The 25,084-nt window shown below is 36.8% G+C and overlaps 2 protein-coding genes across 4 annotated transcripts in view; one reads left to right on the top strand and one right to left on the bottom strand.

Moving 5' to 3' along the window:
• The window catches only part of LOC123550926 (epithelial cell-transforming sequence 2 oncogene-like), a 39,104-nt gene extending 17,921 nt beyond the window's left edge, over positions 1-21,183 (bottom strand). Inside the window, exons 1-11 of one of the 3 annotated variants that reach the window (XM_045339428.2) lie at positions 21,086-21,183; positions 12,648-12,945; positions 12,375-12,410; positions 11,089-11,328; positions 9,435-9,566; positions 9,031-9,115; positions 8,338-8,579; positions 7,386-7,534; positions 4,175-4,189; positions 1,630-1,762; positions 1,048-1,163 (exon numbers count right to left, since the gene is read on the bottom strand). In XM_045339428.2, the coding sequence (XP_045195363.2) occupies positions 1,048-1,163; positions 1,630-1,762; positions 4,175-4,189; positions 7,386-7,534; positions 8,338-8,579; positions 9,031-9,115; positions 9,435-9,566; positions 11,089-11,328; positions 12,375-12,410; positions 12,648-12,866 (1,367 nt within the window). In that variant the 5' untranslated portion in view covers positions 12,867-12,945; positions 21,086-21,183. Of the gene's footprint in view, positions 1-1,047; positions 1,164-1,629; positions 1,763-4,174; positions 4,190-7,385; positions 7,535-8,337; positions 8,580-9,030; positions 9,116-9,434; positions 9,567-11,088; positions 11,329-12,374; positions 12,411-12,647; positions 12,946-17,820; positions 17,894-21,085 lie in introns of those variants that run through there. The other 2 variants (XM_045339429.2, XM_053540295.1) reach the window with 2 other exon arrangements.
• An 8-nt stretch (positions 21,184-21,191) lies between these two features.
• The window catches only part of LOC123550927 (polycomb protein EED-like), a 40,399-nt gene continuing 36,506 nt past the window's right edge, over positions 21,192-25,084 (top strand). The window contains exon 1 of the mRNA XM_045339431.2: positions 21,192-21,349. Within this exon, the coding sequence (XP_045195366.2) occupies positions 21,251-21,349 (99 nt within the window). The 5' untranslated portion in view covers positions 21,192-21,250. The remainder of the gene's footprint in view (positions 21,350-25,084) is intronic.

The following is a 25,084-nucleotide window of genomic DNA, read 5'->3' as shown; positions in this document are numbered from 1 at the left end:
GGTAATTTTTAAACATATACATGCAGTTGAGAAAACTGATCTCTTTTCATATGTTGTAAAGTTTGCTTTTAATAAAGGTATGTTAACAAGAGCTGTCCGTAAGACAGCCAGTGCTCGACTATTCAAACTGTTGTCCAAGAAGCAGGATTATTACCTTAAATGTTAAAATATCTATAGAGTTTCGATCCAATATCTGCATTAATTTAGTTATGGAGATTGTAACTTGCATGCAAAACTTTAACCATAAGTTTTAATTTCAAAAGGGGACATGATTTAGCCAAAATGCATGTCAGAGTTATGGGACTTGATGCAATCAACTAGTTTTATAACCCCAAAGATGCATGTGAAGTTTCAAATTATTATCTGCATTTGTTTTGCAGATAGTAACTTCCACATAAAACTTTAACCAGAATTTTCTAAGTCCAAAAGGGGCATAATCTGCCAAAATACATGTCAGAGTTATGGGACTTGACCCAGTGAGGTTGGTAATTGACCTAGAAAAAGAAAAAATAAGTTGCAAAGCTATATGCCTTTAAATGATAGCCATATGTACTTGCACGCAAAACTTTAACCAGGATTTTCTAAGTCCAAAAGGGGGCATAATTTGGCCAAAATGCATGTCAGAGTTATGGGACTTGATGTTATCACCTAGTTTCATAATCCTGAAGACACATGTGAAGTTTCAATTCAATATCTGCATTGGTTTTGGAGATATTAACTTGCATGTAAAACTTTAACCAGGATTTTCTAAGTCCAAAAGGGGGCATAATTTGGCCAAAATACATGTCAGAGTTATGGGACATGACCCAGTGAGGTTGGTAATTGACCTAGAAAAAGAGAAAATAAGTTTCAAAGCTATATGCCTTTAAATGATAGCCATATGTACTTGCATGCAAAACTTTAACCAAGGTGTGACGCCGACACCGACGCCAGGGTGAGTAGAATAGCTAGACTATTCTTTGAATAGTCGAGCTAAAAATCAATGGCATAGCTATTACACACACACAAATCGACTGGTTTATTTATATCATAAAAAGAAATACTCACTGTGCATTTCTACCCTGAAGAACTTGTTCCAGTCTGAGGAAAAGTGCTTCCTGACTGGTTCCTTCATATTCATACACAATAGGAATTACACCAAACAATACTGCATCCAACAACAGCTGAAATACAGAACATTACTGAATAAATACCAGCAAACTCATCTACTATATATATGTACATTTTTAATGGATGAAGAGCTGAGATTTATTATTCATTTCTGCTGTCCTGGATTATTTAGAAATCAGTTAATCAAAATTTAATATATAGGCTTTATTCTATTATCTTGAATACTATTATTTTCACAAATAGTACCAAAACAGATGTTGTTAACAACCATTTGAGTTCCTTTTATCATAAGCCTACACTATTAACTATTTAGTTGATATCCTACTCCCTACTCACTACAAATGTTCAAACATTAAACTACCGTAGGTAGAATCACACATAATTTGATATTGTGAGACTGCCATGATAATAGTATATCAATGTGCTGAACTGAAAAGATTTTACTCACTAGTTGCAGGTATTCTTCTAAGCACTACCTACAAATCATAGTTCACTTCAAAGTTTAAACAGAGGAATTACCTCGCTAGCAGGAACCCTTGAGGATATGAAGATGACCCTGGGGTTCTGGGGACGTTCTGTTCCCACTAGTGAAGTCCTTCTTGTACCCTTCATTGTACTAGGATAAATGGCCTGACTGCCAGCAAGATTTGGTCTACAAACAGATAGCAGAAATTATTTATTTCAAAATCATAACAGCCAATCAGTACAGATAATCTTGTGATAAGTTGTGTAAAATGTACAAGCAGGTATTGTGTAAAGTGAAAACTTCTACCTCTGAAAAATGAGAATGATCCTTAGCTTTATTTATTCATATATCTACAACTGTATAAAGCAATGCAAGATTCAGCATTAAGAATTATACAATTCTAACTGATGAGTGTCACTTTGACAAAATCAAGATTTGAGTGATAATAAAATAGCAAGGCAAGATGTACTACATGAGAAAAAACAACTACCGGTAAGGTAAATACTGATGCTATATTGGGATCATTTTTAATATTTATCCACATTTGCACATATCCTTCTACAGTAAAACACCAAATACTCAAGGTGTCAAGTGAATTCTGAGCAAAATATTGAGATAATCAAAGTTTTGAGTGACAAATATAGAAAATTAAAGGAAAATGGCCATGGTCAACAAACTGCTCAAGTCAGCACTGGTGCTCCAGTTACCTATGCTCCAGCGAGCAGTGTTTCACTGTAACAGTCTACTTTGGTGTATCTAATAACATGAAAGATATTACAGAACTAAGGAATACATATTTCTTATTTTTTGTAAATAAACTACATGAAATGAGTCTACAACTAATGCTAACCAAAATCCAAATTACAAAAACTCATACAAGTAAATAAATAATTATTAAATGATTTTGTGTTTGGAAGAGGAAGAAAATCATCTTAAACAATTTCATTTGCAAAATGGCTCCCTAAAATAAAACTGCAACCCTTCAAAATGTATGTTTTATGCAATTCCATTGTTACAATAAAAAGATTATGAAGAAAAGACAGATATCTAAAAGAGCTTGATACAAGGATGTTACAGAATTAACAAGGCAGTCTGAAAGACAGCTAAATCCCCCGCCACTGCTATGGATAGTGAAAGGGTAAAACCTTTGATTTTAGCTGTGACCTTGACCTTGAACTGACACGGCTGACTCATGAATTCTGCACAATGTCTTGATGAGGTGATCATTTGACCAAAGTTTCATGAAAATCCTTCAAGGGGTTTAGGAGATACAGAGCTGAAACCTTTGACCTTCAGTTGTGACCTTGACCTTGAGTTGACATGGCTGACTCATGAGTTCTTGATGAGGTAATCATTTGACCAAAGTTTGATGAAAATCCTTCAAGGGGTTAAGGAGATACAGAGTGGACACCAAATGGAAGGCTCAAACCTTCGACCCTTAGTTGTGACCTTGACCTTGAGCTGGCATGGTTGACTCATAATTTCTGCACATCGTCTTGATGAGGTAATCATTTGACCCAGGTTTTATAAAATTCCTTCAAGGGATTTAGGAGATATAGAGTGGACACAAAATGGAAGGCTCAAACCTTTGACCTTCAGTTGTGACCTTGACCTTGAGCTGACATGGCTGACTCATAAGTTCTGCACATCGCCTTGATGAGGTGATCGTTTGACCCAAGTTTGATGAAAATCCTTCAAGGGGTTTAGGAGATATAGAGCGGACACAAAATGGAAGGTTCAAACCTTTGACCCTAAGTTGTGACCTTGACCTTGAGCCGGCATGACTGACTCATGGGTTCTGCACATCATCTTGATGAGGTGATCATTTGACCCAAGTTTTATAAAATTCCTTCAAGGGATTTAAGAGATATAGAGCGGACACAAAATGGAAGGCTCAAACCTTTGACCTTGACCTTGAGCTGGCATGGCTGACTCATGGGTTCTGCACATCATCTTGATGAGGTGATCATTTGACCCAAGTTTTATAAAATTCCTTCAAGGGGTTTAGGAGATATAGAGCGGACACAAAATGGCAGGCTCAAACCTTTGACCTTGAGTTGTGACCTTGACCCTGAGCTGGCATGGCTGACTCATGGGTTCTGCACATCGTCTTGATGAGGTGATCATTTGACCCAAGTTTCATGTAAATCCTTCAAGGGGTTTAGGAGATATGGACCGGACACGAATTTGTTACGGACGGAAGGACGGACGCAGACCATTCCTATAATCCCTCCGCCACGGCGGGTGATTAATAAGCATCTGATGTTAAAATTCAGAATAGAATATACTGAAATTTCAATCCACTTCAGAAATACATGTTTGAACAGTTCTTGTAAACCCTTATTTGTATTTCAAAACTATGTACATTGATTTAACATATGAAAACTGAAATATTCACCTCACTACTGTATAAAAGAACATGTTGATACAGGACCAGAAATGCAAGATTTGTTACCCAGAATAGTATTTGAAATGACAAATATAAAGTTGCTTTATCTCATTGTAATGAATCTGTGGCCAGGCAGCCACCTTGATTAGTCTACAGAACAAAAGAACACTTTACCAAACAAACATGCAGGTATGTGTACTGTTACAAACCTTCCATCTTCAGCACTGTGAAAATCAGATTTTTAAAATTTATTTTACCAAATAAACAAGAGCTGTCCGTAAGACAGCCAAGCTCGACTATTCGAAATATTGTCCCAGAAGCAGGAAAATATTACCCAAAAAGTTTAAATATCAAAAGAGTTTTAAGTTCAAAAGGGGGAATAATTTGACCAAAATGCATATCAGTTATGGGACTTGCTGCTCTTAACTAGTTTTATAACCTCCAAGGCACATGTGAAGTTTCAATTCAATATCTGAATTAGTTTTGGAGATAGAAACTTACATGTAAAACTTTAACCAGAATTTTCAAAGTCCAAAAGGGGGCATAATTTGCCCAAAATACATGCCAGAGTTATGAAACTGGATCCAGTGAGGTTAGTAATTGAACTAGAAAAAGAAACAAGAGCACCGCCTTGCGGGTGTTGACGCTCATCTGATTTTTTTTGTATAATAGAAATATTGTCCTACCCATGATTTTCTAAGTCTAAAAAGGGCCATCATTCTTGCAAAAAGCAGGATAGAGTTATGTTTCTTGATGTACAGTGTCCACTTCTGATGCTGAAAAAACTGTTGCAAGTTTTAAAGCAATAGCTTTGATAGTTTATGAGAAAAGTTTACTTAAACATAATATTCAACCAAGAAAATAATTTTTCTAAGTCCAAAAGGGGCAATAATTATTGCAAAAAGCAGGATGGAGTTATGTTGCTTGCTGTACAGGGTCAGCTTATGATGGTGAACAAGAGGTGCAAGTTTTAAAGCAATAGCTTTGATAGTTTAAGAAAAAAGTTGACCTAAACATAAAACTTAACCAAGAAATCTGATATTTTCTAAGTCCAAAAGGGGCCATAAATCTTGCAAAAAGCAGTTTGGAGTTATGTTTCTTGCTGTACAGGGTCAGCTTATGATGGTGAACAAGTGTTGCAAGTTTTAAAGCAATAGCTTTGATAGTTTAGGATAAAAGCTGACCTAAACATAAAACTTAACCAAGAAAACTGATTTTCTAAGTCCAAAAGGGGCAATAATTCTTGCAAAAAGCAAGATGGAGTTATGTTTCTTGATGTACATGGTCAGCTTATGAAGGTGAACAAGTATTCCAAGTTTCAAAGCAATAGCTTTGATAGTTTAGGAGAAAAGTTGACCTAAACATAAAACTTAACCAAGAAATCTAATATTTTCTAAGTACAAAAGGGGCCATAAATCTTGCAAAAAGCAAGATGGAGTTATGTTTCTTGCTATACAGGGTCAGCTTATGATGGTGAACAACTATTCCAAGTTTCAAAGCAATAGCTTTGATAGTTCAGGAGAAAAGCTGACCTAAACATAAAACTTAACCAGGCAACGCCGACGCCGACGCCGACAACCGCTCAAGTGATGACAATAACTCATCATTTTTTTTCAAAAAATCAGATGAGCTTAAAATAAGTTTCAAATCTATATGCCTTTTAGAAATAGCTGTACGTACTTGCACGCAAAACTTTAACCAGAATTTTCTAAGTCCAAAAGGGGGCATAAATTGGCCAAAATGAAGGTCAGAGTTATGGGACTTGCTGCTATCAACTAGTTTTATAACCCCGAAGACACATGTGAAGTTTCAAATCAATATCTGCATTAGTTTTGGAGATAGTAACTTGCATGTAAAACTTAACCAAAATTTTCTAAGTCCAAAAGGGGGCATAATTCGCTCAAAATACATGTCAGAGTTATGGGACTTGACCCAGAGAGGTTGGTAATTGACCTAGAAAAAGAAAAAATAAGTTTCAAAGCTATATGCCTTTAATTGATGGCTGTATGTACTTGCATGCAAAAACTTAACCAAGGTGTGACGCCCACGCCGACGCCAGGGTGAGTAGAATAGCTAGACTATTCTTCGAATAGTCGAGCTAATGAGTGCAGTAGAAACAAGAGCTGTCAGTGGACAGCGCACTAGACTATTCTCAGTGCTTGATAGTATAATATAAGCAAGGAGTAAAACTTTAACATAACAATAAGCATATTCTAAGTCGAAAAGGGACCATAATTCAGTTAAAATGCTTGATAGAGTTGCCTCCTCCTTTTTACAGACTAGGGTCATGATGGTAAATAAGTATGCAAAATATGAAAGGAATATCTCAATGGACTTTGAAAATATTTGGGGTGGTACACAAACTTTAACATTTATTCTAAGTCGGAAAGGGACCATAATTCAGTCAAAATGCTTGATAGAGTTGCCTCCTCCTTTTCACAGACTGGGGTCATGATGGTAAACAAGTATGCAAAATATGAAAGCAATATCTCAATGAACTTTGAAAATATTTGGGATGGTACGCAAACTTTAACATTTGTGTGACGCTCATTCTCACGCTAACGCTCACGCCGACGCCGGGGCGAGTAGGATAGCTCCCCTTTTCTTCGAATAGTTCAGCTAAAAAGCATTTCCCCCTTTATAACTCTCCCTTTACTTCAGAAACTAAATTTGTTATGAAGTTTGTTGAACTCACACAGAAGTGCACACTGATTTTTGCTGGACTAATTTGAAAAATTGAACTGTAAACTTACTAACTTTCTATCACACAATTAAATGAAATATTATGCAATTATAAACTCTTGAGCCATTGGATATGATGTGATATTCACTGGAAGAGGTCAATATTGTCCTTTTCCAGTGAATATCACATCATATCCAATGGCTCAAGAGTCAATAACTGTTTTATTATATGGGTTCAGGTTTATGAACACTTGTAAAATATTCCAAATTTCACAGAAAACATGAAACTTCTATTCTATTTTTAGAAAGTTATGTTTAATGGGGGGAAAACCCACTTAGTATTAGACATGATATATATTTTGAAAGATGATGAGCGGTTTCGGCCAATGAAACTTAGGTTATTTTTAGAACATATAATAAACAGGTATGTGTGCTAAAGTTTAAGATATTTGCTCATGATTAAAAAAGAGAACCCTAATCTTGAAACCAATTTTATGCTGTTATTCTAAATTATTTCACTGGTAATCATTTCTTTATCATACTTTTAGAAATTTAGAAAGATACTTTTGTAACAATTAAGCTTTATAGATTAACACAAGACTTGCCATTTATCTGTAGACTGTTTTACCTTTAAGTATGTCTGACCTAGTTTTCATTTCAGGTTATCTGAATAAATGATGTTAATCCTTGACTTCCAGTACAAAAACTTGCAGAACACTTTTATTTTCATGAGCTTACCTCCTTTGAGTTGTCCTGTTCGGTGGATACCACTGTGTATTAACTAACTCATTCATTCTCTGTTCTTTCAGGTTAACAAGGTCGTCACGGAGACTCTCTGTCAAGGTCATAGATCTGCCTGTCTGCAGCAAGTCATAGTCCTCTCCTGACTGTAAAAAAAGGGTATTTGTCTGTCAGATAAAGACTTTCTATTCTTTTCTACTTTACAACATTTGAAACAAGAGCTGTCACTAATAGTGACAAATGCCCCTGCAGTGCAATGACCTTTGATCTGGTGACCCCAGAGTCAGTAGGGGTCGTGTACTCAATAAGTACTATCAGCATGTGAAGTTTAAAGGTCCTGGGTGCAGTGGTTCGCGAGTAAAGTGCCTTCATGCAAAAAGTTAACGTTGTGACGAACTAACAAACTAACGGACGGACAGTTGAAAACTAATATGCCTCCCTTCCGGGGCATAAATAATCTATGCTATGTTCACTTCACCACTCATTCTCAACATTACTGTCAGCTATTCAAGCCATGTTTACTTGACCATACTTTCTAATTTCCATCATCAACAAGCATTTATGAGAGTTAAAGACACCTTCCGTTAAAGTCAATACTTTCAGTTACACTTCAAAGAGAGTAATTACAAAACCATTTTTCAAAATCATGGCATTTGGGAAAAATCTAAATGCTCTCCTCACAGGATTTTTTTTTTTACTACTTGCTTATTTCATTCAAATTGCTTTCTATGGTCTCTCAACTATATTTCAAACTGCTTCAAAATAAAAGATTAAATGGAATACCAGCTGACGGGACATATGTGTAGTTTTTTAACAATTTCAAGTAATAAGCTTCCATCTTCACAGCTTCCTTACTGGTATATGTCATTAAATATGCATGTAAAATCATGTGCAAAGAATGTTTCAAAATATAATTGTTATAAAGTTCTTGAGATAATAAAGTACTTACAGTAAGGGCTCGGTGTCTTTCCCTCCTCCGTTGTGAGGTAAGACCTAACTCCATACTTGGACTGGTGGTAACATTGGATTTCTTCTTTAGTATACCCCAGCGATTGTGGAACAACAAAGCCGACTTTGGCATATTTGGCTCATTGGGATTAAAATCATGTAAGAAAGCAAACATGTTTTTGTCTAAATCTTTTGGATGATAGTCAGGTCCATTCCATGGGGGCCGAGAGGTCAACATCTTATCTAAAAAGGAACAGGAAGTAGTTTTCAAGTGATGCATGAAGGATTCATTGAGAAAGAATTGGATAAGGCATATATGGTGACAAAAATGATTTTCTTGGAAGTTTACAGCCTACTTTGAAATTTCATGGTTAAAATTTTACTGTAACAGTTTAATTGTGGTGATATGAATCTGCGGACTCCAAGTTTTAAAGATAAATAGAAGGGCATTTAGTTTTTGATTTGATTTAATTTTGTGGATTAACACAACCATACAAACTGCCCATATGAATATTAAGGATTTCACCATATATGAAAGATTTGAGGGTAGCTTAAAACTTATATTCAGCTTGAAAAATTCAGATATAAACATGATACCATTCTATATAGGCTTATTCTGACTACTTAATTAACAGTTAACATCCCTATCTAAAACAAGATAAAGTGATAATAGGGTCTGTAAAACAGTACTCACTACTTTCTACAAGAGACAGTTCTTTCTTTGTTGGCTTCTTGGCCATCAAATCTCTCCCATCCCCTCTCATACCATACATAGAGTTCTATATTGGTTAGATATACATATCAGCAATAAAATTACAATAGATTAAGAAAATTCAATATGACATATTTAACCTTCAAGTCTGTCCTTCATAAAAATGGTACTTAAAACTCAAACTCAGAGAATATATTTTTAATACATATTCATACGACTGAAGGTACAGTGCATTTTGACAATACCAATACCTTATCAATCTGTATCTAAAAAATAACACTAACAGAAATTTTAGTGATAAGTGCATAGAACAACTAAAATGAATTTCAGCAAAACTGGTTAATTACGGGTACAAAAATGCACAGCATGATGTATTATTTACTTACATTGGCATTGACATAGTCTAGTGTTTTCACACAGGCAATGTAATGTCTCTTCCAACAACCATACTCGTATTCCGATGGTGAGTAAGGTAAAAACCAACCATACTTCATACACTTTGGCATCCATAACACATCCTGTTGATACACATACACATTTATGTTATTCTGAGAACATTACTAATTAAGTACCAATTGACTAAGAAGTCTATTTACCAGTGAAGTTTTCTACTGTAAAATAAAAGCTCTTGAAAATTGGAAAACATCTCTTAGAGACTGTAACTGTCCTTATTCTTTCCTTTTCTGTACAAAAACCCTACCTAACTTTGATAGGTAGGACAATTCCCCTCACATATTTTTCAAAATTTATAAAATTTCACATAAAATTCTTTCAATTACTTCTAAAACCAACTGTATATGGTATCAGGAAAAGTTTTATCCTGGACAGAGAGAGCTCTACCATACATACAAACTTTCATTTTATATCCGAGGAAAAATCACTCTTTCAACCTTATAAAAGACACATATTGCAAAGTTTTGCAAATGCATCTAGAAGATACTTTAAGAAACAAGGAGCTGCCTTCAATAAACGCTTGATGCCCCCGGTGGCATCCTTGTCGATACAAAGCAACCCAAGTCCAAAACGAGTTCAAGGTCAAACTGAGGTCAGGTGATGTTTGATGATGAGGAATGGTCACAGGTTACATCTGTATTATTCTTGCATACCAGACGGGGATTTCAGGTATCTTTACCGGTGCTGGAAAAATCCATCTTACACCCCGGGGTGTAAGATGACTCTCGTGCTGTAAATGACCTATAACGAACTACATATGTAGAAAATTTATGTAGTAATTTATATTTTATTTAAAAAACGGAATAAAAATTCAGTACCTTAACAGTACATATTAGTTCCTGATAGTATATTTCTCGATTCAAATCACGTTATTTTATCAAAAATTCCTAATGTTACGCTGCAACTGATAAAACAAAACCGGAACTAAACCTTGCTGTTTGTTTTGAAACGTCATGACATCTTTCCTGTTTATGGACGTTGGTTTACCGCGCTTTGTTTAAATACACTGCCATAAGAAATAGTTCTAAAAAGAAAGTTGTTCCATTGATTTTATTTTTATTATTATTTCTTGAAATCGGTATGCAAGAAAAAGATTCTGTCACTGGTTATAGGTGCAGATGGAAATATCCGGCTCTCGGGTAACTATTTAGGTGGTTACTCGGCATGGAGCCTCGTTACCGCCTAAACAGTTTCCCTCGAGGCAGGATATTCCCATTGGCTCCTACAACCAGTGAAAGAATCTTATAGTATCAATTCATTCTTGTAAGCGAAACAAAACAAGACAAAACGGTCCCATTTGGTTAACCAAGAGATGGCCCATATAAAGCAACCTAAGTCCAAAATGAGGTCAAAGTCAAGGTCAAACTGAGGTCAGGTGATGTCTGAAGATGAGGAATGGTCACAGGTTACATCTGCATTAGTATCAAGTCATTCTAGTAAGGGATATTGATGCTAGACGAAACGGTCCCATTTGGTGTACCTTGTACGGACGGACGGACGAACGGAAGAATAAACGGACAGACAGGACAATCACTATATGCCTCCCGCATCAGTAGATGCCGGGGGCATAAAAATAAAATTTTGTACCTGATCAGAAAGAAACTTCCAGTGCCATGACACCTGAGCACATCGACTGAGACTCTTTGGTTCCAGGAAAGACATCACATAGAGGGCAAGAAACCTTGGCAGTACAGTGGTGAAGTCTAGATGCTGTAATGGAACACATTCCTCAAACCAGTCCTGTATAAACTTGTACTGTCTACGTGAACACTGGCGGAACACAAGGTCAAAGAATCGCTTCCTCTGAGAGTCTGTCCATAAATCAAACTGGAAAAAGTTTACAAAAGTTACACAGGAATTTATCCTCAATTGAATAACAAGGAAAGATTAACTATATCAAAATAATGTAGTGGGGATTTTAAACGTATTTCCAACATACATTTCATTTATAGAACATACAGCTTGGATGAAATAAGATCAGGGTTCATACAGACAAGGCCAAGTCAAATTCAAGGACTTTTCAAGGACTTTTCAAGCACTAGTCTTATAGTTTTCAAGGACTTATTCAACCATAATACCGTGTTACTACCTGCTGTGATTCTGCATCCCAAAACCTAATATGAAGATCCATCTGTTTTTATTGCATCTTTTTATTTCAAGTTTCATCAATCAGAGCGACAAATGGTCCCCTGATCTTTTCAATCAGTAAGCTTTTAAAGTGGCCAAATACACAGATATAGGCAGTTTTTCTTTCACCAAGAGCAAGCTTTTTCGCTATTTTACTGTCTGGAAACATGGTTTGAAATATTTTATTAATGTTTTCATTGGACTTGTTTAAGGCATGTTTCTGGTTTGCATTGTCCATATAATTTCTGCTTTAAGTACATTATTTTTTATACTTAGTTTGAAATACTAGCACTCGATGATGCAAACAGAATGGTAACTGTTTGGGGTGAGGGTACCGTAAGACTGTCACACACTTTCCCATTACGATAAGAATTGCGATTCATGCTCCGTGACGAATTGACGCCATTTTAGTCAGGGGAGACAACGCTAAACAGAAAGTACGAAACCTTGGTACCCAAACTTTGCTTTCGTCCCGAACACATTCGACCTTTTTTATTACGGCGTTTTCGTAGCTCTGCCCATTGTTCGAAACTTGCCATTTTATTCTAAAAGATTTACTTTTGGTTTTTGGGGAGATTTTAATTGTCTAGCATACGAGAAAATAAGAAATTCGAGTACTTTTCAAGGTCTTTGGGCAATTTTCAAGCACTTTTCAAGACAAATTGTGTTTTCAAGGACTTTTCAAGACTGCCCTTCATTTTCAAGTACTTTTCAAGCCTGTGCGAACCCTGAAGATGCTTACTTACCCAGTTTGAAACAAGATCTCTCCTTTCCAAAAATATCTGTAATACAAATAATAGATATATTAAGGTATTTTCAGCTCAATGCTAACAGTTTCATGATGTATATGCTAACAGACATAATATCATTACACTGTTGAAGGTTGCTGTCTTAGAACAACATATTTCTTTTTACAATTTAACAAGTATTTCTACATATATATGTGTGACTTCTTTGTACATCAGTATCATCATTATTTAAAAACAAATTCTTGGAAGTAAACAAAGAAGCTAAAATACCTGTTCATTTGCAGCTCTGTTCACAACTGGTGTCCAAGCACTGTTGTGTGTTTTCATCTTATTTGTATGGAACTTCCCGGACTCTCTCACTTTCTCCGTCCTCATGTCAGTAATCCGTCCCAACACCTTACTGTTGTCTCCGGTGATTGCAAGCTTAGAGTGGTGCTTCATTTTGCTCCGAGTCTTCATTAAAGTATCTAACCGTGACATGTCAGCCATTTTGTCTCGTTTCTTGTTTTTGAAGGTCTAAGATTTTTTTTCTGCAAAATTCTCTCTTTTTGAAATAAAAGATGTACACCTGAAAAAGGAAAGCTGTGTGTTAATTTATTAACCTTTACCCAGCTAAATTTCTAAAATGGAATGGTCCATCATTCAATTTGGGCAATACCATATATTATTTTAAGGGGTGTTCACTGAAAAATTACTGACTGAATAGGGAACAGTGCAGAACGTGATCAGCCTGCATGGATGTGCAGGCTGATCTTTGTCTGCACTCAGGTCACAAAGGTAGAAACACTTGCTGCCAGCAGGCTAAGGGTGAAAGGCACTTCTAGATCCTACATACCAACACACCTTATTTGTCCATTGTGTAAGAAATAACACAAACTTATCAACAACATACATTAAGTCAAATAAAACTAGAAAATGCTTTTGTAAAAAAGCGCATGTCTCCCCCAATGCAAAGTCCTATAAGCAAGAAGTCAATAGGGGTTAGGAGCAAAAGTCAAAGAGACACTGATGGTTGGCTGCAATAGGGATCATCTACTTGGCATGTCCAATCATCCCGCTAAATTTCAACACTCCTGGCCTAGTGGTTCTCAAGTCACTGTTCAGGCTTCTGTGACCTTGACCTTTGATCAAGTGACCTCAAAATAAATAGGGGTCATCTACTCTGCAAGTCCAATCATCCTATTAAGTTTCAACATTGTAGGTCAAGTGGTTCTCAAGTTATTTCCAAAAACTGATTTTACATGAACAGGCCACTGTGGCCTTGACATTTAATAGACTGACCCCAAAATCAATAGGGGTCATCTACTCTGCATGTTCAATCATCCTATGAAGTTTCAACATTCTGGGTCAAGTGGTTCTCAAGTTATTGATCGGAACTGGTTATCAATGTTCAGGCCCCTGTGACCTTGACCTTTAATGGAGTGACCCCAAAAACAATAGGGGTCATCTACTCTGCATGTTCAATCATCCTATGAAGTTTCAACATTCTGGGTCGAGAGGTTCTCAAGCTATTGATCGGAACTGGTTGTCAATGTTCAGGCCCCTGTGACCTTGACCTTTAACAGAGTGACCCCAAAATCATTAGGGGTCATTTACTCTGCATGAACAATCATCATATGAAGTTTCAACATTCTGGGTCAAGAGGTTCTCAAGTTATTGATCGGAAATGGTTTTCAATGTTCAGGCCCCTGTGGCCTTGACCTTTAACAGAGTGACCCTAAAATCATTAGGGGTCATCTACTCTGTATGACCAATCATCCTATGAAATTTCATCATTCTGGGTCAAGTGGTTCTCAAGTTACTGACTGGAAATGGTTTTCAATGTTCAGGCCCCTGTGACCTTGACCTTTCACAGAGTGACCCCAAAATCGTTAGGAGTCATCTACTCTGCATGACCAATCATCCTATTAAGTTTCAACATTCTGGGTCAAGTGGTTCTCAAGTTACTGACCGGAAATGGTTTTCAATGTTCAGGCCCCTGTGACCTTGACCTTTAATGGAGTTACCCCAAAATCGATAGGGGTCATCTACTCTGCATGACCAATCATCCTATTAAGTTTCAACATTCTCGGTCAAGTGGTTCTCAAGTTACTGACCGGAAATAGTTTTCCATGTTCAGGCCCCTGTGACCTTGACCTTTGACAGAGTGACCCCAAAATCGATAGGGGTCATCTACTCTGCATGACCAATCATCCTATGAAGTTTCAACATTCTGGGTCAAGTGGTTCTCTAGTTATTGATCGGAAATGGTTTTCCATGTTCAGGCCTCTGTGACCTTGACCTTTGACAGAGTGACCCCAAAATCAATAGGGGTCATCTACTCTTCATGACCAATTATCCTATGAAATTTCAACATTCTGGGTCAAGTGGTTCTCTAGTTATTGATCGGAAATGGTTTTCCATGTTCAGGCCCCTGTGACCTTGACCTTTGACAGAGTGACCCCAAAATCAATAGGGGTCATCTACTCTTCATGACCAATCATCCTATGAAGTTTCAACATTCTGGGTCAAGTGGTTCTCAAGTTACTGACCGGAAATGGTTTTCAATGTTCGGGCCCCTGTGACCTTGACCTTTAATGGAGTGACCCCAAAATCGATAGGGGTCATCTACTTTGCATGTACAATCATCCTATGAAGTTTCAACATTCTGGGTCAAGTGGTTCTTCAGTTATTGATTGGAAATGGTTTTCAATGTTCGGGCCCCTGTGACCTTGACCTTTGAGGGAGTGACCCCAAAAACAATAGGGGTCGTCTACTCCAGCAGCCCTACAACCCTATGAAGTTTGAAGGTTCTAGGTCAAACGGTTCTCCAGTTATTGCTCGGAAATTAAGTGTGACGTACGGATGGACGGACGGACGGAAGGACGGACGGACAGGGCAAAAACAATATGTCTCCTGGGGGAGACATAATAATAGAAATAACATTCCAGTATGTTCAATTATTTACTAAACTAGTAGAAAAATCACTTGGACTTTGCCACTTGTTGATATTTCAATTATTATCCAACTAATGCTTTAGAAAATGCAAAACTTTTCTTACTTCTTGTTTTGATAAAATGATGTTTGCTTTCACAAATTATTACATTAATTTAGTCAGTCATGAACCAAAGCAGGAAAAAAGCTGTCTGGTCATCATTAAAATGTATGACTCAATTACTGGTTTTAAAAGAAAGCCACCAGTCTGTTTGCATGTTGCTAAAATAGTCTGGGACAAATCTCAGTGTGGTGGAGCATACCTAAGTCTTTAATATTTAATGTGATTCAACACATGCAATATCTAATAACACATTGTATCATGCAACAGTCCAATTCTGGAGATAGACTGATAATTTTCTGGGATTGTCATCATTAGTCATGATACCAATGTACTGTTATGAATAAACTCAGGGCACTCGTTTGGCAGTTTTTGGGGCCCAATATGGACCCCATTCCCCTCCTAAAATAATATGTTTTTTCCCCCCTTTCTCAGAAGAAAATTCCCCTGATAATAGGTTGTTTGACACAACTAGATATGAACTATCTTTCAAGTTATAATATAGTGCCTCTAAGGAAGGTTACTGCTGTAATACAGTTATATTAGTTAGAAATGATTGAAAACAGTATTAATAAATGTGAAAAGTAGTAGCATTATCATTTATATGGCTAAAAACTTCCCCTTTTTTGTCTTAAAACGACGAAAAATTCCCCTTCCTGAGGGTATGGGTACCTGTCCCCAAAAGTCGTCTAGTGCTCTGGAACTGATAATACAGGTAAGGACGAGACTTTTGCACAGTTAACACAAAATATAAAGAATCAAAGATCATCATGAATATTACCTATTATGAAATGCAATAATCAAATCAATTCATTACCTCACCATATTCAAAAACAAGTACATGTATTTCATTCATTTTTGTACCACCACTACCTTGTGTGTCCACAGTTAATAAAAGAGCTTGTATCTGAAGTTTTATTTATTTATTTGGGTTTTACGGCGCACCAACACAGTATAGGTTATATGAAGCCAAACAGGACTACAAATTTTGGTTCCACATCTCATTTACATCAAAATAAAAACATGAGGTATGGAATCAAAATTTGCACACCTGCTGGAATCACTGCAAAACCAAGTGTTAAGACCCAATTAGTTGCCTCTTACGATCATGCAAGGGTAAGGCAGTGGTTCCAATTCTTTTCATACACAGATCGTCCCAGAACCACATGGGGCAGTATCTGAAGTGGAAACTGTGTGACAACAACCTGCATAATGTAGAACAGTTAAGGAACTGTATCAGCATGGAGAATGTGGTGTTTTACCAGAGTAAGTGGTTCCTGCAGAAACTAGTATCATCTTTGAGATGAAGATGACTGTAGCTCTTGTAAAAACGAACATTGGACACACACAATATACACTGCAATTGTTGGTCAATTTTTTAAGCTGACTTTGGTGCCACATAAATGTGTATTGTATCAAATTCATTAAAACTTTAGAATATTGTCTGTAAATAAATGGATTTGACTTTTTCATTTCTTGTTTACTGGGCAAAACTTTTGTCCATATGTACATGGCAATACTGAATTTTCAAATACTGATGCAATGAACAACTAGAAATACATTCTGCAAGCCCACGGGCAGAATGTCGAGACCACCAGCACTTTTGGCCTCTAAGTGTGACCTTGACCTTAGACCTAGGGACCTGGTTCTTGTGCATGACACTCCGTCTCATAATGGTGAACACTCATGCCAAGTTACATCAAAATCCCACCATGCATGAAGAAGAAATGCTCCGGACAAACTTCAATTTGACCTTTGACCTCAAACTGTGCCCTTGATCTTTGAAATAGGAACATGGGGTTTGCGCATGACACTCCTTCTCACTGAGGTAAACATTCATGCCAAATATAAACAAGATTGGTCCATGCATGTCAAAGTTATCGTCCGGACACACTTCAATTTGACCTTTGACCTCAAACTGTGACCTTGACCTTTGAGATAGGAACATGGGGTTTGCGCATGACACTCCTTCTCATTGAGGTAAACATTCATGCCAAATATAAACAAGATTGGTCCATACATGTCAAAGTTATGGTCCAGGCGAAATTGGACGGATGCACGCACATACACCGAACTGCCAAAAGTGACGACTATATTGAGCTCACTGCAAGTGGGCTCGACAATAAAAAATTAAAAAATAACATTAATAAGTAAACAAACTAATACAATAAATAATTTAACGAAAAAAGTGTAAGAAAAAATCTTTGCACATTCATTCTAACAAAAAAACTGCTGTTTTTGTCACACTATGGGTCTAAACATGATCCTTCTGCTCAAACACAACTGAAAAAAATATTCTTTTACATATCATTCAGGAAAAATGTTCACAACTTTACTAACCTGGATTAGCCAACACAAAAAATTACTATATAACAAGCAACCCTTGAAGGAATGCTTTAAAACATTTACCGATTACACCATATTTCCAATCAATAATAGCCCCAATCTCTCTTTTCTATACTGCCTGAAGTCAATAATCTAATGTTGTTCCATTCTAAAAAGATTTAATTAAAATGTAGTCAAGACTACTTCACAGAGGAGTAATGTTGCTTCAATTATTCATGAAGCATTTCCATATAAGAAATCTATATCTGTACCAGGTAAACAATATTATATATTAAGAAGGGAGACATAAAAATGAAAGTAAACAAGAGCTTGTAGAACAAGAAATGGCCCCTTGATGCATTCAGTAATTGCACAAGGAACAGAAATTATTTGGTCAATGTACACAAAAGTTCTACTATTCTGGGTCAATGTGATCTAAACCTTTGACCTACTGACCTCAAAATCAATAGGGGTCATCTGCTGGTCATATTCAACCTCCCTATTAAGTTTCGTGATCCTAAGCACAAGCCTTCTCAAGTTATCGTCCTGAAACGGTTTAACTGTTCTGGGTCACTTTGACCTTGACCTTTGACTTACTGGTCGCTGTGACCTTGACCTTTGACATACTGACCTCAAAATCAATAGAGGTCATCTACTGGTCATGACCAACCTCCCTATAAAGTTTCATGATCCGAGGCGCATGCATTCTTGAGTTATCATCCGGAAACCGTTTAACTGTTCTGAATCACTGTGACCTTGAATGACCTTTGACCTACTGGCATGAAAATCAATAGGGTTCATCTGCTGGTCATGATCATTCTCCCTATCAACTTTCATGATCCTAGGCCCAAGCGTTCTTGATTTATCATCCAGAAACAGTTTAACTGTTCCAGGTCACTGTGACCTTGACCGACAGACCTCAAAATCAATAGGGGTCATAGGCTGGTCATGATCAACCTCCCACTTGTGATCAAATCAACAGACACTTGTTTAAGTATTACACTGGCGATACCGCTGGCGTGTAATAAACCGAATCGGGTCCATTTTCAAACGACAACTGTTGATTTCTCAGACTTCCATGCAATCATAAATTCATTCCTTCCCCGTGCAGAAAATACTAGTAGCATTTAAATGTACTAGTAACATTTAAATGTCGGTCAATAGCTATACATAGCTAATGTTGTCTGTATATTAACACCGACTTTAAATAAAATTTGTATCTTGTGTATCTTGTATCTTTAAAAAACACCATTATCATTATAAACAAACGATCTGATAGAAAGTTTTTCGAGACACAAATTTTATCCTTCTGCTGTCTGTTTCATACACCAGTAAAACAAGTTCTCATTCAGTTCCCACGTGGTTGGCGAGATATGCTTTTCAAGTTGCCGATCTATTTATTTTTATAGCTCTTTGTTTTTAAGGAGATATTTTGAATTTGTTGGAGCTATAATTAAGGATATGTCAATGGGCAGGATACTTATGTATGGTATATTTATTCTTGGTTACATGCTGAACCTGACATTTTGATGGGTTAAACTCCAAATCAAATTCTATCTCCGAGACCTCCATCCTGGTAAGGTGTTCTCGTGAAATATGGGATCTGAAGAGGGAGTTGGTCAGGTGCACAGCAGTATCGTCAGCAAACAGTCTAATTTGTGAAGAGACAGTGAAAAGTAATTTCTTAATGCATTCTTCAATGATTAAGCATAAGACATTGCTGCATCCATTGAAAATGTGACTGCAAATATCTTAGTTTTGTGTTATTGTTTTTCATGTTATAAACCATTGGGACTGTGACGATTATGCATGAACACATTGCATTTGATTTTGACATATTTTGCATTATTGTTATTGGTTTTATACCTAATTCTAGCTATATATGACTGGGTTTAGATATAGAGCTAACTTAAGACTTTTCTGAGACCTGATAAAAGTTGGTGACTTGGTCTTTTACAATCGGACTACTGTACTATCTATCTATCTGCTGTTGACGTCAAACCCCTTGTGGGAATGTAGACATTTTGCGCATCAAAATCAAAAAGAGAAAGAATTTAGTGATAACAAGAGCTGTCTCCATAGGATGACACATGCCCCCGATGGCACTTTGAATGAATAGTTATGGCCAATGTTAGAGTTTAGGACCTTTGACCTACGGACCTGGGTCTTGCGCGCGACACGTCGTCTTACTGTGGTACACATCCATGCCCAATATTTTTAAAATCCAAGCATGAATGACAAAGATATGGACCGGACACGCCCATCAATGCACTATGTTGAAATATGACCTTTAACGTCTAAGTGTGACCTTGACCTTTGAGCTACGGACCTGGGTTTTGCGCACGACACGTCGTCTTACTGTGGTACACATTTATGCCAAGTTATTTGAAAATCCATCCATGGATGACAAAGATATGGACCGGACACGAATGCACTATCATGAAAAATGACCTTTAACGTCTAAGTGTGACCTTGACCTTTGAGCTACGGACCTGGGTCTTGCACGCTACACGTCGTCTTACTGTGGTACACATTCATGCCAAGTTATTTGAAAATCCATCCATGGATGACAAAGATATGGACCGGACACACCCAACTATCATGAAAAATGACCTTTAACGTCTAAGTGTGACCTTGACCTTTGAGCTACGGACCTGGGTCTTTCGCGCGACACGTCGTCTTACTGTGGTACACATTCATGCCAAGTTATTTGAAAATCCATCCATCGATGACAAAGATATGGACCGGACACGAAAATTGCGGACAGACTGACAGACTAACAGACTGACAGACGGTTCAAAAACTATATGCCTCCCTTCGGAGGCATAAAAATTTACAGTGGAAGAAACTAAAAATACCTTTGGTGGTAAAACTTGAGATTGCAGGATAACTAGGGCGAGACATGTTCTAGGCTGCAAACTGCAGCACTGAACTGCTCTGGGGTAGGGTGGTGAGCAACACTTGGGGGAAGTCAATTGGTTCCAATGGTACACTGTTCTCGGAAAATAAGAAAACTTGTAATAGTCAGTGGTTGCAGTAATTTACCTATAATTTATAACTTAGGGAATGGCCATAGCGGACACAACGGGTCATTGGGGTCAGGTAACCTACGATTGGGACAGCAACCAGATCATTTAAAATTTAAAGAGGACACTATTGGAATCGTTGGAAGAAGCACTGCAAGTGCACAGCAAACGTACACACAAGTCTAAGACTAAACAAATTATGGGCACCGCCTTTTTGCACATTCCGACATTGCAAATTATGAGTGAATCTCACAGTTTCGCTTATTTCTAAAGGATGCCAATAGATTAATCATTACACGATTAAAAAATTAAAGATCAATCACCTGTTCCAGTTACCGGATTATTGTCAATTGTTCTTTTGACAGGTGTCGGACATATTGGATTGTTTTCTTTCTGCGCAAGCGTAGCGTGTCAAATCTCCGCTGGCAACGTTTGGCGGGAAAGATTGGAAGCACATGTCAATCACGTGACTACATGATCTGATCAAAATGTCGGACAGTGAAGAAGGCACACAAACAATGCCGGTTTTGAATAAACGTCCGCGTTTATCAATTATACAACAAAATGATGGTTCAGGGGATGATACGGTATCTAACAAAACGTGATAAACGTTTAACAATGTGTCATAATATTGAAATTTTATAGAAGTCTTTTTCTTTCTTTGTTGTTTCTGATCTAAATTCGTACTCAAATCGATTCATATATAATTAAATTTTAATTAATGTAGGACAAAATTCACACCAAAAATTCTCACTGCTCAGTTTGACAACGGTGAAAAAAATTCCCCTTTGATGTTTTTAAAATAGAAAGTTAAATATATATATGTATATATTTACATTTAGATTAAAAAAAAAATCATTTTTATGTTGATTTATGACCAATTTTAAATGGCAGTGGCTAGGGGTCCGGTAACTGGACCTCTAGACCCGGAGTCTAGAGGTCTGGTTACCAGACTTATAGACAATCCGTATAGGGCTGCAGGGATCACTTTTGGCAGATACTATTATGAGATTAATTCCCATTTGCCTTGAATCAGTGAGATTTTTGACAAAATGAATGGGATTTTTTCTTTTTATAATGGGATTTTACATCGGCAGACAGCTTTTATTACACTGAAAAACAAACATCTGTTTATTTGTAAGAACAATTATCTTGTAAATAAACAAATTATATCCTTTCAGAGACACCTTTTATAACTCTTAAAATTCAGTGCAAAGAATTGCTGAATAGGTTGATGAAAGTTGTAACCAAGTCTTGGGTCCACATGCCTTATTCCCCTAATGATTTTTCTTCAAAGCTGCTTTGTCAAAGTTGAAGTTCAGTTATGTTTTAATCTTTCTGGACTTGATACACTTCCATTAGGTCAAAACAATGTTAAAGTCAAACTCATTTATGACCTTACACTCAACCATTTCGTATGGAAATTCGGGCGTTCAGCGTTTTTTATGAAGGGACTTCAGCGGAGGTTTCTCCACCATCTTGTTATTCTCATCGCTATTCGTCCGTGCGAATGGAGGCAGAAAGTTTGTCCTTCCAAATGCTTAAATTTCTGTTTCAATGGTATTTTGAAACATCGCGAAAACAGATTATTTTTGTCTGGTAGTCATAATCATTGGACGTTCTATGGAGATAAAAGCGAAATTCAAGCGCCTAAATGAACGTCACACGAAAACTAAGTAACGGCAAGACCACATTTCAGCGAAAAGTTGCAATTTCGGCAAAAGATCTACGGCCACGCGGATGCGATTTTTAAGCGCATTTGAGCAAAATTTATGCGATTTTCGCCAAAATAATGCGAGAATATCGCGGAATCCGGCCAAAAGTGATCCCTGGGGCTGGCTAGAGGTCCGATAATGAATATGAATACTGCACGGTATTTACAAAGAGGAATCAATATTTTAATTACTTTAAAAAGGGATATGAATATATTTCAAAAGTTTGCTCTCGATTTTGTTCTTGTTGTTTTAAATACCTTGTAAGTGACAGGAAACAGAAGTATTTATAATTCTTTTATTCCAGGAAAAATATGATAGCAAATGTGATACAAAATAAATAGCAATTTGTACGCCGTAATCAGATTCTTGTTTTTTCTCTCGGGACTGATGAATTAAAATAATAAACTTTAATACATAATGTTTTTTTTAGTATTTAAGACATGGATTATGATTTCTTGAATTTGGTTAATTGCTTGAGTAAATAAATAACAATGACTTCCGGAAATTGCTGTTAAAATTGGCCGTTAAAATGTCATATTCAATATGCCCGAACCCGAGTTAGAGCTAATTATATTTAAAATGTTTACAAAAAGAACGTAATAACAGCAACTTTATGACAACTTAACAAAACTTTACGGATAATAATGCCTTATACACTGGTAACACAGTACATAATACTACATGTAATTGATTACTGGACCTCTAGACTCCGGGTCCAGAGGTCCGGTTACTGACCCCTAGCCACTTCCATTTTAAATGGATACGAGTCTCAGCATATTTTGAGAGACAAGGAGACTGACTCGTCACACACATACCCAGGCCTATAGACAAATCCATACAGTTTCCAATTACTACAAATTATGGAACAACCTCACATAGATGATTTTTAAATCTGAAATTGTTCTACTGCCTATGCTTGAATCTTTCAAGCAGGCAGTATGCTAACATACATGCAATTAGCTGCACCAGATTTTACAACTCTTGTCTTTGTATCTAACATTTTTAACTGTTTTCAGTCTCACTTTATCACTTTGACATCTTCTTGTCAATACTTTTGTGAAAATATTTCTCTTGCACTGACTGCGCATCTGCTAATAATATCTGAAAGAGGAGTTAAGCAGTATACGAAGATAGACAGATAGATACGATATAACTTAAAAAATCAAAGGTGGGATTTTGTTTGCTGTGATCAGATAGAGAAGGGGGATTTTTTCTGTTGTGATTTTTTTGTGTTTTCCACTTGCAATATAATCAATTTATGTATATCTTTTGGTATGATCTGGAAGTAATCTGTGAAGTATTTCAAGCATCCAAGACTTCAAAAATGTTTTCCATTTTTAGCTCACCTGTCACAAAGTGACAAGGTGAGCTTTTGTGATCGCTTGGCGTCCATCGTCCGTCTGTGCGTCCGTCCGTAAACTTTTGCTTGTGACCACTCTAGAGGTCACATTTTTCATGGGATCTTTATGAAAGTTGGTCAGAATGTTCATCTTGATGATATCTAGGTCAAGTTCGAAACTGGGTCACGTGCGATCGAAAACTAGGTCAGAAGGTCTTAAAAAAAAAAAACTTGTGTCCTCTCTAGAGGCCATACTTTTCAATGGATCTTTATGAAAATTGGTCAGAATGTTTACCTTGATTATATCTAGGTCAAGTTTGAAACTAGGTCACGTGCTATCAAAAACTAGGTCAGTAGGTCAAATAATAGAAAAACCTTGTGACCTCTCTAGAGGCCATATTTTTCATGGGATCTGTATGGAAGTTGGTTTGAATGTTCATCTTGATGATATCTAGGTCAGGTTCGAAACTGGGTCAACTGCGTTCAAAAACTAGGTCAGTAGGTCTAAAAATAGAAAAACCTTTTGACCTCTCTAGAGGCCGTACTTTTCAATGGATCTTCATGAAAATTGGTCAGAATGTTCACCTTGATGATATCTAGATCAAGTTCGAAACTGGGTCACGTGCCACCAAAAACTAGGTCAATATGTCAAATAAAAGAAAAACCTTGTGACCTCTGTAGAGGCCATATTTTTCATGGGATCTGTATGAAAGTTGGTCTGAACGTTTATCTTGATGATATCTAGGTCAAGTTCAAAACTGGGTCAACTGCGATCAAAAACTAGGTCAGTAGGTCTAAAAATAGAAAAACCTTGTGACCTCTCTAGAGACCATACTTTTCAATGGATCTTCATGAAAATTAGTCAGAATGTTCATCTTGATGATATCTAGGTCAAGTTCGAAACTGGGTCACGTGCCATCAAAAACTAGGTCAGTAGGTCAAATAATAAAAAAACCTTGTGACCTCTCTAGAGGCCATATTTTCATGGGATCTGTATGAAAGTTGGTTTGAATATTCATCTTGATAATATCTAGGTCAAGTTCGAAACTGGGTCAACTGCGGTCAAAAACTAGGTCAGTAGGTCTTAAAATAGAAAAACCTTTTGACACTCTAGAGGCTATATTTTTCAATGGATCTTTATGAAAATTTGTCTGAATGTTCACCTTGATGATATCTAGATAAAGTTTGAAACTGGGTCACATGTGGTCAAAACTAGGTCAGCAGATATAAAAATAGAAAAACCTTGTGACCTCTCTAGAGGCAATACT

The sequence above is a fragment of the Mercenaria mercenaria genome, chromosome 4, assembly GCF_021730395.1.
Source record: "Mercenaria mercenaria strain notata chromosome 4, MADL_Memer_1, whole genome shotgun sequence".
In the NCBI taxonomy this organism is placed as follows: Eukaryota; Metazoa; Mollusca; class Bivalvia; order Venerida; family Veneridae; genus Mercenaria; species Mercenaria mercenaria.
This window is presented reverse-complemented; position numbering and strand designations above follow the sequence as displayed.